Here is a 13420-nt window from a genome sequence, read left to right as displayed (position 1 = left end):
GAGGAGGGAGGCAGGTAAAGAAAGAGATGTCAAGGAAAGACAGTTGCCTTTTAAATAATATGTGTAAAGTACTTTTCGTATGGCTTTATACAATGAAACTTTGCGTGAAGGCAACTTAAAGTGTAGTCCATCTTAGGCTGTTTAATTTTGCCTGAAGAAGGACATTCCTGAATGAGTTAATACAGCCTAACCAACTAGATAACCATAATATTGTATAATTCAAATTAATTAGTCTTCACATCAAATTACAAATCACATTTGGAAGAGAATGCCTATTCTAGCCTTCAGTTTGGAACTAGGTGATGAAGTATTTTATGAATCATTGACAGGGTAGTTCTGGTTTTGTCAACCTTTAGGTAGTTACAGTAGGAATTAGTTTAAGCCTATTGAAATATCTTTAGGTGTTCACTTTTTATGTGTTTATACCTTTCAGACCACTTCATTTTCTTGTTTAATGAATGTTGGAGGTCAGTATTTCTCAAAATGTCTTTTGAGACTTTAACATCAGAATTAAAATTTCATAGATAAATACAAAACTGCTTGTTGGATTAGAAACATAGTCTTATCTCAGAGATTTAACACCGCTGCCTGTTTTTGAAATAACATCAAAGCATGCATATGTCTCTCTGTTTTTTTTGTTTGGTGGTGGGTTTTTATTTTTTTTTATTTTTGTTGTTGTTTTTAAGTGTCCAAATTTCTTAATATCATGAAGTCATGCAGGCCATTGTATATTAAAAAATAGTTTGGACTGTTGCCTTGGTTAGGAGTTTACAAATGACTTGAACTAAGCATTAATTGTTTTACACTCATCAGTATACATGTTTTTACCTTCTTTAACTCTTGCTTCTGTGTTTGATATTTGTTGTCCCTCTATGCAAGAGGTGTTAAAGTGTTATATAACCAAATTGAATTTGTGATAGTGATAACTACTGACTGTACTTCCACATTTGTCCCTGCTATTGTTTTCCTTTTATGAGAGGTTGCACTCACAGCTATGTGTACAAGTGCTATTAGTAGGTAGTTTATAGCAGCAATAAGTGGCTTTATCCGAGTGTGACAGGAGGCACAGTTTAGCCTGTTAATGAATGGATAGTCCATTTTTTAACTTATAGAAAGAAATGTTGTAGCTTTTATAATGTTATAGATTTTTCAGATTTCCTGTTCTCATCTTTAATTTCCCTTTTATACAAACAATGTAAAAGGACTGCTCATAAACACATTGTATTAATACTTGGGGTTTTTCTGTTACAGGCTGAGCTGAAATAGTATCATTTAAGTCTGTTTCTATATGCTTAGTTTATGTAAATGAACATAAATATATTAGTGAATGACTGCATTTCTAGTAAATGTTTATCAAATTGCACTGCACTCCTAGTGAATTATCCTTTCATTTAATGAACATTTATTGTATATGAGAATATTTATATTGCTTTTGATTATTTCAATACATTCTTTCTTACAGCTTCTTGTGAAAGTTCTAGTCCAATGGTTCAAGTTCCATCTGGTTTATTAGATGAGCCTTTAATAAAAAATACTGGAACAGGAGAAGCTGTTTGCCAATGTATATCAAACCATGCTGTTGATGTGTACACCTTACCACTTCCTGTGTTCTCTTGTGGTCTGGAAGGCAGCCAGAACTCGGGGAACTTTATGAATCTTCATGAAAATTCTGAGGACCTTGCAGAATACATGTCTGGAGTGCATAATGATTTGAATAGTCAGAACGCAATTGCTTATGTAAACATTGACTCTTATGAGCTTGATAGCAGTGATGGAGAGGAAGATGATGCTGAAAACCGACTTTCTATAGCAAGAGAAGAAGCAGGTATATTTCAGGAAACACTAGATAACATGCTTCCTGACTTAGAAATTGTTACAGAGTCTTTTACTGAATTACAGTCCCAATTCTCTGCTCTCAACCACTGTCTTTCTAGAGAATGTTGTGAAGAAGCGGGACCAATGCCTTTAGTGAGATATTTTAGTATAGATTCAGACTTGGCATGTTCAAACAACAGGACAGTAAAATTTTCTGCTGAAGATCAAGCTGTACTGAAAAGTGACCTGAATGGTGCCAGTTATGAAACAGAGCAGATAAAAAAAGTGGATGTTGGAGTTGGAACGGCTTTGGTAATGGCTAATGAATTAAATGCCAGTGGTGTGAAGACTGACCAAAGAAATCCACTCGACCTAGTAGTGAGACCTAAAATAAGAAAACCAAATACTGCTAACCAGTTAGAGAGAGACAAGTTTCTTCCTAATGTTGATGAAGAAGAAAGTGGTTCCTGGAGGATAACAGAAATGGCTGAAGTCCAATGCTACGCTGAGCATGCCTTGAGAAACAGCAAAGAAGAGATGAGTTCTAGAATGTTCTTTGACTCAAGAGAGTATCGAGATCATCAAAGGAACACAGAAGGAGGCCTAAGTAAAAGTGCAACATCTCAAGAACAAAAAAGTGTTCTGGACTATTGCACTTCTTGGGATGAGTTTGGATATTTCAGCAGACACTTCTCAGTGTCTCACAAAGATGAAGACAGGTAAAATGTAATTTCAACGTTTGGATTAGTATGGAATCTACTGTGAAAACTGTGCAAATCTGTATTTCTTAGCAAATGGGATGTAAACTCAAGCAGTTTCAGAATACAGTCAGATGACAAGATTTCAGCTTTTCCTTACAGTTTTCCTTCATACTTCCTGAAGTCCATCTAAAGAAATGGTGATGCACGTTCTTCTGGTGATGTGTAAAGCCTTTCCTTATGTTTGGGGTCAAAGAGTCCATGAAGGAAGATTACTTTTTTATTTTCCTTTTGTTTTTACTGAGCAAATGGAAGTTAGAGAGGGCAAGCCTTGTTCAACACGTTTTCTAGCAAATTATGGATTCCCTTCAAGACTTGTTATTTTCGGGACTTGTTCTTTTTGCCATTGAATCTCAATATTCTGCATGATAGCCTATGTATGTTCTTGTTTCCAGCCTTTTGAAAGAAATCATTCTTCCTTGTCATATCTGACGAATAGGATTGCTTATTAATGCCTATTTAATTTAAGTTCTTTAGACTAGTAGGTATTTCCAAAGTAACTCTTAATGAGTACAGTTTCAGATCTGCAAACTGCTCCAACTTGAACTCGGGGAGCAGCATTCAGGCTTCTCGTGTTTTGGGCTCTCTACACAGAACACAGACTAATTTGGATAAACCTAATATTGATTAACATTACTCATATAATTCTGGTTAAGAACTTTTCTCTGTGAATTGGAGTTAGGTAACTAAGCTACTTGAGGGAAAAAATTATTTCTAACTCTCTGTTCATTTATGATACATGCAGTAGTGGTTTCGATGGATCTTGTTTGAATTTTTTTTTTGTCCACATTTTTCTTCTAATTTGATTTCATCTTGTTGGTTCTGTTCCCACTGTCTAATATACAACATGTTGATGTGGCTTTTGTGTGTATGCTTTCCGTTTGGCTTCATAAGCTAACCTTCTTAGCAGATTGTGTTTCCGCTGCTTTTGTGGAGAAAGCAGCATGAAAATTAATTTGCATAAACTCGTGTCCTTAAAATGTTTCAGAGTTCCAGTTATGAGAAAAGAAATTCCTTAAGACGTTGTACAATGGGGTAATAAATTTAATTTTGGTGGGTTTTTTCTTATTAAAGATATATGTGGACTTGCAAATGAATCCTTTCCTCCCTTGTAAGGTTTACTTTTCAAAAATTATTACTGCATAATCTTTATTTTTTTCCCCACTTCTGAAATGCCGCCACTAGAAGATTAAAAAGCAATGGAGGAAATGGACTCTATTTTACAATTATAAGATTGACTCCTCTAATTCAAAGTGACAGATTGTTGTAACATAACAAAGAAGTACAGATTGCTTTTCTGAAAGTGAACATGTTCATCATGATGACAATGACTGAACCACTAAATAGCAAGCATGTGTGTGCTTTAACTTAAAAAAAATTTTGTGTTCTAAACCTTCTAAAGCCTTATTCTTATTAAGTAAATTGTCAGTGATTACTCTGTAGAAAGGAGTAATATGTTTTTCCGCTTGCAAAAAGTAAAGTTTTAAGTTCAAAGGATCAAGCCATATTACATGTTTAAATATACATATATAACTGCATAAAAAGCAGAGTCGACACGTGTCAAACTACATCCTGTAACTTAACTTTCACTTATTTCCAAGCCAACAAGAAGCTGGCCTCGCTCATTGCTGTGCCTTCACCTCATGTTTTTTGCTTCAAGGAAGGGCCCAACTATTGTGTTGTTAGCATGTAGAAGCTGTGCAAGAAGGATAAAGTATTGTGTATTTGTTAGAACCACATATGCTCTAAGGTCGGAGGGTCATGTTGGGTCCCTGGAGGGCACAAGTGGTGGAACAAGGACCATATCCTTTAGTTCCTTCCACTTAGTTTTGGATGGTATGGCTAGTACAGGCCAGTTCATCCAGGGAAGAGACTATTCTCAGAAAATCCATGTGCAGATGCTAAGTTAACATGTTATGCTTTCGGCAAGCAGCAAGCCTATAGCTCGCTTAACTATTAAGTGATGTTCTGCATCTTCATCTCTATAGAATTGAGCACAGTTAAATCCTAAGTTTTTAAATACATACATTGAGCATTCTTCCTTTGTTAAGTGTTATTGACTGTAGGCATATCCTCTTTTCTAGTTTGAATTAGAGTTTGTATTAACTTTAAAGAGAACAAGTTTAACTAACAACATCAGAATATTGTTATAAAATAGAGAAGACTAAAATAAGGTATTTGAATATTTGGGCTAGTCTTACAGTATGCTTAGATAACCTTTAACAAAGAAAAAAAAAATTGAACCAAAAACCAAATAAACATTAGACTGCATATCAGAAACAGATATAATTCATATTGTAAAATAATCCTTTAAAGTAGCCCGATGTTAATGAATATTCTCATTTACATTACTTTCTGTAGTCATCAAAATTGTTAGAGAAAAATGTAGTCCTGCTTCAAGTTAAAATGCTTCCATATAATCTGTGTCTTTATCTTCTTTATTCTTGTAAAACTTGCATTATATAATGTGCAGTTGTTCAAAAATACTTATAATTCATAAAATAGCAAGATTTATTGGCATCTACTTTTAATATTAGCAGGAAGGTTTCTTTGAAATGAGTTTGCAGTTGGGGTAATAATATTGATACACATAGACATACTAAGTTTAGCAGACTGCAAAATGAGCTGTGGGTGTTGTGGACTACTTTGTAAGATGTACTCCATTAAGCATGTTTGCTTTTCACATATTTGTTTTCTATAAATTTTTAAACTTGTGTAGCTTGTTGACTACGCCTTGAATTTTCGTAATGTCAACTGTCACTGTTAGCATTGAATGAACCTTCTAAGTGACCAAAGGTAGTAGTAGTTACTTTCATCCTTCTTGAGATTCTTTTGACATTACTGTTCTGTTTAAGCTGCTGACAACTTATTTCCTGCTGTTTTCGATGTGGTGGCTGAGCAAAGTCTCCATGAAAAACTTCCTGCTATTCATCTTTGGGCTAGTAAATTATGTAATTTGCAGTTTGTCATCCATTGTATCTTTGCATGATTTTTAAAAAAGGACCATTGTGTACAGATTAGAGGTTATGGTGCCTTTTCCTTTAAGTTTTGTTTGGATGATAGGGAAGGCCAACATTACTTACTGTTTGTTAAGCAAGCATTAGTGTTCTCCATATTACTCCTGCTGTTTCCTCTAAGTGCTTGGAGAAGGATGCGCATAGTGGTTCTGAATTTATGTTCCTGAGTTGTTTCATGTACTCTGCAGATGTGGAAGGGGAAGAACAAAACATTTTTGCGAAGTGGGATGGGCAGAATTCTTTCTTAGAAACTGATTTCTAATCAGCTCTTAATACATATAGATGTATTATTTGCTTTGTAATACATCTATAAATAGTCAAAAATTAATTTCTCCTATAAAAAAATAGCCAATACGAAGAGCAGTGTTCATAAGAAAGTCGAAGACCACAGGATGTTTGTGTTTGTTTTCTTTCCTCTAAAGCAGTGTTCAGTTCACAACAGTGCCTTGTTTAAATTGCAGCTCAGAATGCAGTGATGGAGAATGCTCTGTGGCTCTGCCTGAGTATGTTACTGCTACAGAAGGAGACCAGTCCTCAAGTGATGAAAGCTGGGAAACTGTCCCACCTAGGAAGGAATGTGAGCCTGGAGTGCAGAACAGTAGCAGTGGTGTAGAAGAGGAGAGCAAAGCCTTCTGTTTCCAAGGAGGGTATGCTTTTACTAGTTAACTTCCTCTAAGTTCTGACATAAGCAGTAATATGATATCCACATGACACTACGCAGAATAAGATGACATAAACAGAAGTAGTTACTAAACTAGCAGTGGTCACTTGCCTACATTAAAATAATCTGAGTAGTTACATGTATTTTAAATCAGGGAAAAAGTGGCATGTCATGTAAACAATTCTGTTTTATGCAAGATGCAGAAATAATGAGGGGGGTGTTGACATGTGGTATCAATAGGGATAATAGGCTGGATATACTGACTTCAAAAAGCCAGATTAGGAAGTTACTCACGAAGATACGCGTTTACATTTTTTACTTTATTGGTTTTTTTCCCTACTGCTACTCTTTATTTCTTGAGCTCTATCAGTGACTAAAGTAAACTTGAACTGCTGAACCACTTGTTTACTAAGAACTTACTTATTTTTCCAGTCATTCAGTGCTGTAGTTTTTAAAATGTATCTGCCTTTGTTGCAAGGCAAAATTTGTATCTATAAGTGGCTATGGAAAGTTTGGGTGGTTTTTTTTCCTAAGCACCTTATATTCTTAGTTTGAGTCTTTATAAAGCAACAAGCCATGCCTAAGTGTTCTTTCAGCTTCTTCTACCTATTACCAGGCAGTCCAAATCACTGTTACTGCTTTTTTTCGTATTACTGTCTCTTGAGGTTTGGAGAATTGGTGTGGCTATATTAAACATTACAGAAAACAATCTGTTTCAGAACAACAACAGTGGAGCTGAGTGCTCTTTAGCTTTTTTTGATGTAAACAGCCTATGAGTGTATTATTTCTGTTCATTTGCCCTTCCATAAGGGAAGTGGTACTTACATCCCTGTGGCTGTAAACATCCAGGCAACTTGCACTCCTCTAGAAAATGCAGGAATGAGAGGAGTCTTTCTTCTTATGCAAATAGCTTCTCTTGTAAATAGTATCTCTGTATTCAGGCTAAGCTTCCCTGTGAAGGCCGTTCCAGCGTGTCAAGAGAACCTTTCTTTTTAGTGGCTTGAAGAACTTGTAGATGAATAAGAAAATCTTTAATACAAAATTTACTAGCCCTGGCATGGATACTGCCTGTACTGGGGAAAATCCAAAGCAAGGTTCTTACTGTACTGCTGGCCTTGAGCATCAGACAAGTAATTTTGCCATCAAATCATGGGTGTTACTAGATTCCGAGTCTGGTTTTGATACCACTAGAACTTTCTTGATTTTTTTTTTTTTTTTTTTGTTTTTTTGTTAGCAAGTGCTTAATTCCTAATCTGGGACTCTCTAAGTCTGGGAAACACACATCTTTAGCCTGTGTAATGTGTGGCTTTTTTTCTTGCACGTGTTTCTGAATTCTCTTGGCTTTTAGTTTTGGCTTTTCATTTATTTATTTGAAGGAAACATACATTGGAGGAAGAAGAGATTCCTTGGTTACATGAAGAGCTAGACAGTAGCAGTGATGAAGAATACAATCCAGTTAGTGATTTTATGTATCCTTTATTCTACCTGTTGGGTGGGAATAACAATCTTGAGGATGACTCCAGTGTGAGTGAAGACCTGGATGTGGAATGGAGGTATGCCTTTGATAGTTTTCTACATTAATTTCAGAGATTTTGTGCTTGGTGTTTTTCTTTTTCTGTAAGATGGCTGTGGGTGTGCACTTGCTTGAAAGTCTGATTGAGTTTTAAGGCTTAAGATACTTTGAGTACTACTTGTCTTCTAGTGAGAGAGAAAGGATGTAGATTGGCTAAATCAGACTGTGATCTGGGAAAATTCTGGTGCACCAAATATTAAAGTGATGGGTGTAATTCTTCAGTTAATTGTCAAGATGGTAAGTATAGTGATAGTATAACAGAAGTAAACTAATAGTAATGTAATTAGCATTCAAGTCAGTGCTATTTTATAATTGGCCTTTTCCTCTTCTGCAACTGCTATAAATTAGGTCTTATATGCTTCTTATTGTTTTTCTTTGAAATACCATGCACTTACCTAATACTATCATAATTTTAAATGCTTCACTCGTTTTTCTGTCATGACATTAATGAAGAATATTGCAATACATTCATTACAAAAAATCTGCAATTACCAGGAAGAAAGAGATCAAAGCCACTTTAACAGCATAATCCTAGAATACTGTAATGTGTTTGTTTTAAAGTAAGAATGAGCTAGATAGAATGCTTTCTAGTAAGAGTTCATGTTTTCTCTCTTATGTACTTATTAAAAGTTATTATAAGCGCAGCGTAGACATGCAAAAAACATTGATACTTTCTCCTTGAAGTTGTATTCTGAAAGAGTGCAACAGGGACTAATGCATGTGAGTCTAAGCTAGAAGTAAGGTACATGTTCCTACAGTGCCAGGCAGCAAGCTAGCAGAGGAATTGTAGAATATGGACAAAATCTGTTTTCTAAGTATTAGAGGCTAGTCTTATTAAGCTTCCTAATTACTCAAAACAGGAAGGAAGATGCTGCTCTAGTCTGTTAAATTTTGTCAGTTAAACATATGTGGATCTGTACACGATTTTGCTTGTGCCCATTTTAAAATTTGATCTTTAAAAGTTGAAAACAGAACTAGAAACAGCTGCTGTCATGAAGTGTGACAAATGATGCAATCAAAATCTGAATGCTAGTTGTAAAATGAGCTTAATTGCGTAAGTGTGAAATGTATTAGCTGTACTGTGTGCTTTTTGAAGCAGTCAACAGTAGATGCTCCCATCATATTCTTCTGAAGCCTACATCATCCTGAGTGTGCCACTGAACTGGGAGCAGGTGCTGCCAGGTGGGGCTGCAGAGCAGCCTCTATGAGGAGAGGCCAGAGCTGCCCTGTGTGGAACACAGCTGGTTCCATCTATCTACAGTGGATCCACTGCAGGGTGGTGCTTCTGGGAGGGTATTTAAGAAAGAGTAAAAAGTGCTGTGCAACAGTGTGAGAGAGGACGATGTGAAAGGAACAACCTTGTGGACTCCAAGGTCAGATAATAAGGGGAGGGAGGTGCTCCAGGTGCTGGAGCAGATTCCCCTGCAGCCCTTGGAGAAGACCACAGTGGAGCAGCTGGGTATTTGCTGAAGAAAATATGCTTGTGGAGTGCCTACGCTGGAGCAGTTAGTGAAGGACAGCAGCTTGTTGGAAAGACCAACACAGCAGCAAGGTTATCCTGAAGGACCACAACCCATGGGAGGCACAATGGATCATGGTAACAGTGTGAGGAAGGAAGAGTGACAGAGAGGAACTGCCATGGACCGACCATAACCCCCATTCCTTATCCCTCTGACTGCATGGGGTAGGGAGATATAAAGGAATTGGGAATGATGGGGTGAATTTAAGCCTGGGAAGAAGGGGAAGACTAAGGGGAAGGCAGTTTAGGTTTTGGTTTTGTTTCTCACCATCCAAATCCATTTTTATTGGCAATTAATACAATCATAGAACAGTCGAGGTTGGAAGGCACCTGAAAAGATCATGTGGTTCGACTTTTCAGTTACACTAAGGTTGCCCCTTAAGTTGACTGTCTTTTGCCTGTAGTGGTGATAGGTGAGTGGTCTCCCTGTCTTTATCTCAACCCATGACATTTTAGTCTTATTTACACACCTGTCAAGTTGAGGCAGGAAGTCAGAACTGCTGGATGGGTGTCTGGCATCCAGCCAAAGTCAGCCCAGCACAACCACCTCATGAGAGTATAAACACACAGTAGTTGACTGCTGAGATGTAGTAATTTGATGTACCCAGGCACCATGTTATTACTATTTGAAATGAAGACCATGTTTCTTAACACATCTTTTTTAGACTACTTGATGAGTTTGGTGATGGCCTAGGACTTGCTCAAGCCATTCCTTATATGGATTCTCGGTTTCTCGCGTTCATGGCTATAGAGGAACACTTACAACAAGTTATGGAGGTATTAAAATATTCTTGATGATATCAGTGATGTTGTGATGAGTTTTTATTATTGAATCTTCCTCCAGCATAATGTGAAAATAGGGTGAATCAGGGAAAAACCTGCTTTTCTATTTTAGTTTGATCTTTCAGGTCTGCAAGCTCAAAAATAAAAGTTGGAAGTTCTTTGAAATGGCGTAGTGTAAGAATTCATCTATCAGTACTGCTTTCTTTAGAATATGTATTTATTTTCTCTTGAAGGAAAATAAATCATAGAATCATAGAATCACCAGGTTGGAAATATACTAATTTCTACCAGTATAAAAATATGCTAGTTAGATTATTCTAAAGAATGTTGCCTAATTCCTTGCATAACAAAGCAAATTTCATACCTCTATCTGTGCCTGTCAATTGTCCTAACTTCTTTCTTTTGCAAGAGTAGAATTGGATGTCTGATTTTTATTCCTCAGTATTCCGTGTTTGATTGCCTTGACTCAATGTGTTTTAAATTTAGAAAAGAAATAAAACAAACCACCCAAAAGAAAACAAGCTTTTTATCTTTATCTTGTTCTGAAGTTGTTTTATTTGTCTAATTTTTGGATATACCAGAGGATTTGTTACTGAGAAACAGCATGGTTATGATCTTTGCCTTTTCTGTGTTACATGACGCTGGTCACTGTCAGAATGAATGCGGAGCTAGCTAAAATTCAGTTTGATGCAATGTGACAGTTCTTGCACTGACAGAAACTTCCCCTGCAGGGTATATGTCAAAATAAGGGTTAAATATCATGGGTGCGATGTAAGTTTAGGGGCATCAAGGGGAAGTTCTATTACAGCTTTTAGTTAAAAAGGGTGAACAGGGCAGAGTATATATCACAGAATCGTAGAATGGTTTGCATTGGAAGGGACTTAGAAGATAATCTACTTCCCTCCCCCGTGCCTTGGCCAGGGACGCCTGCCACTAGATCAGGTCACCCAAGGCCCCTTCCAACCTGGCCTTGAACAGTTCAGGGAGAGGGGTATCCACAACTTTCCAGGGCAACCTGTGCCAGTGCCTCACCACCCTCATTGTGAAGAATTTCTTCCTTTTGTCTAGTCTAAATCTTTCCTCTTCCAATTTATAGCCATTCCGCCTAGTCCTATCACTACATACCTTTGTAAAAAATCCCTTCCCACCTTTCTTGTAGGCCCCCTTCAGGTACTAGAAGGCTGTTACACAGTCTCCCTGGAGCCTCCTCTTCTCCAGGCTGAACAGCCCCAACTCTCTCAGCCTGTCCTCTTAGCAGAGGTGCTCCAGCCCTCTGATCATTGTTGCTCCTTTAGACCTGTTCCAACAGGTATATATCTGAAATGGATTCCAGAATTTTACACACTACTCCAGACGGGGTCTCATGAGAGTAGAGCAGAGGGGAAGAATTACCTCCCTCAACCTGCTGGCCACACTTCTTTTGATGCAGCCCAGCATCCGGTTGGCCTTCTGCACTGCAGTGCACATTGCCGGCTTATGTCGAGTCTCTCATCAATGAGTACCCCCAAGTCCTTCTCTCCAGGGCAGCTCTCAATCATGTGATATCCCATGCTCTATTGAAACCATGAATTGCCCCAACAATATCAAAGGCTTTACAGAAGTCCAGGTTCATTACATCCATTGCTTTTCCCATGTCCACTGATGTGGTCACCCTATCTTAGAAAACCACTAGGTTGGTGAGGCAAGACTTGTCACTGGTGAAGCCATGACAGCTGCCTCTAATGACCTCCCTGTCTTCTATGTGCTTTTTGGCGTAGTTTCTATGAGGATCTGTTCCATTATCTTCCAACATCATGGTGTATCATAGTGCCCTTGCAGACAGAATATCACTTGAAATGCTTTCTAAAGCTGCCAGTCAGTGGAACAGTTCTAGAGAACTATTTTTTTCTGCCATGAATATGTGCAAAATCAATTATTTTGTCAATAAACTTTATGGGGATTTTCCAAGAGGGTGGAAGGGTTGTTCTCTGGAGTTAATCATTAAATTCCAGATATTGTGTGTACTCCAAGATATATGGGAGGTCGGCATTATTAGTGTTTTCTCCTGCTATATTCAGCAGTTTTTTCCAGCTATAGGATCTTGTTAGCTTTACTCATCTGGAGACTGTTCAGAACTACTTAGTAATATGTAGAATGTCTGTTGATATACTTACTACAAAAGCAGTATTTTGAAGCTGTATGGAGAATAATGCCTTGTTCGTTTTGTAGCTGCCAGTTTTCACTACCTCAAAAAGAATAGAACTACAGAAGCAGTTGACCTCCTCCTTTGCACCAAGCAAGAGGATCTACATAGAGAGGGATAAATAATCCTGTCTTTAATTTTTTGTAACCTGTATGTTAACACTTGGAGAGGAGACAAGTTATTTAGGGTTTGAGATTTTCTTTCATTACTGTGCAACAATATTTCTCTAATTACTCTGTCAGAAGATATGTGTGTAGTCTTGTCAGGCCAACCTGTAAAAGCAATCCTAGATGGAGATGTCCATGGCTGTTGTAATTACGTCCATGTCACCAAGAATGGAGTTTCATTGAACACACTTGACAAGCAGGTAGATGACTACAAAGGTAGTCTGTCTGGTACCTGTTGTACGGGTCAGTGTAGGTGCTGAACAATAGGGAAAGCCAATTCTCTTAAGCAGTATTTGTGCTTGAAATAAGTGTTTATGTGTCTGACACTGTGGTAGGCAGGGAAGTCAGCAGCAAATGGTAACTGAATTATAAAAGGAGCAGCTGTATTGACTGTGATTAAATGGACAACAGAGGTTTTGAGTGAGAATTCTGAATATTTCCAAGCAGAATATACAGAGCACCTCTTTTTTTCCCAGTGTGAAGATGGTTGCTGAATTTTTTCAGAAAATAAGAGCAAGGATTACCCAAAACTGTTCAACACTTTTTAGGCAATAATGCAAGTATTTCTAGAGTAGAGAGAAAATGAGGGAAAAAGAGCTCTGTAGTGTCTATCTATCCAGAATTAATTTTAATTGTTTGCTGAGATCCTATCTTTTAATCACCACAGCAAGTGATAGACAGGATATGGGCATGTCTGGTGTAATCTCTTATAAAATATCATGTGACCCTGTCTCTGACTGGATTAACAGAGGATAGAGTTCCTGGAATAATGTTCAGAATAGTGTTTAAACACAGTTTTTCTTGATCTCAGACGATTGTAGAGGAAGATGTGCACGTTTTCTATACATTTTAAAAATGTAAGATCTTTCATTGGAATAATAGATATCTCGATGTTACAAAGTTTCTTCTTTATCTTTGATACTATGATCACAATTCTTGCTGAGA

General features: G+C 37.3%; 1 protein-coding gene across 3 annotated transcripts in view; it reads left to right on the top strand.

The window, feature by feature from the left end:
* Window positions 1–13420, top strand: part of PJA2 (praja ring finger ubiquitin ligase 2) — a 33948-nt gene that overhangs the window by 14607 nt on the left and 5921 nt on the right. For all 3 annotated transcript variants that reach the window (XM_054054290.1, XM_054054291.1, XM_054054292.1), the window contains 4 exons: window positions 1463–2534; window positions 6052–6237; window positions 7628–7804; window positions 10009–10120. In XM_054054290.1, coding sequence (XP_053910265.1) covers window positions 1463–2534; window positions 6052–6237; window positions 7628–7804; window positions 10009–10120 — 1547 coding nt within the window. The remainder of the gene's footprint in view (window positions 1–1462; window positions 2535–6051; window positions 6238–7627; window positions 7805–10008; window positions 10121–13420) is intronic.

Source organism: Cuculus canorus, chromosome Z (genome assembly GCF_017976375.1).
Source record: "Cuculus canorus isolate bCucCan1 chromosome Z, bCucCan1.pri, whole genome shotgun sequence".
NCBI classification, from domain to species: Eukaryota; Metazoa; Chordata; class Aves; order Cuculiformes; family Cuculidae; genus Cuculus; species Cuculus canorus.
This window is presented reverse-complemented; position numbering and strand designations above follow the sequence as displayed.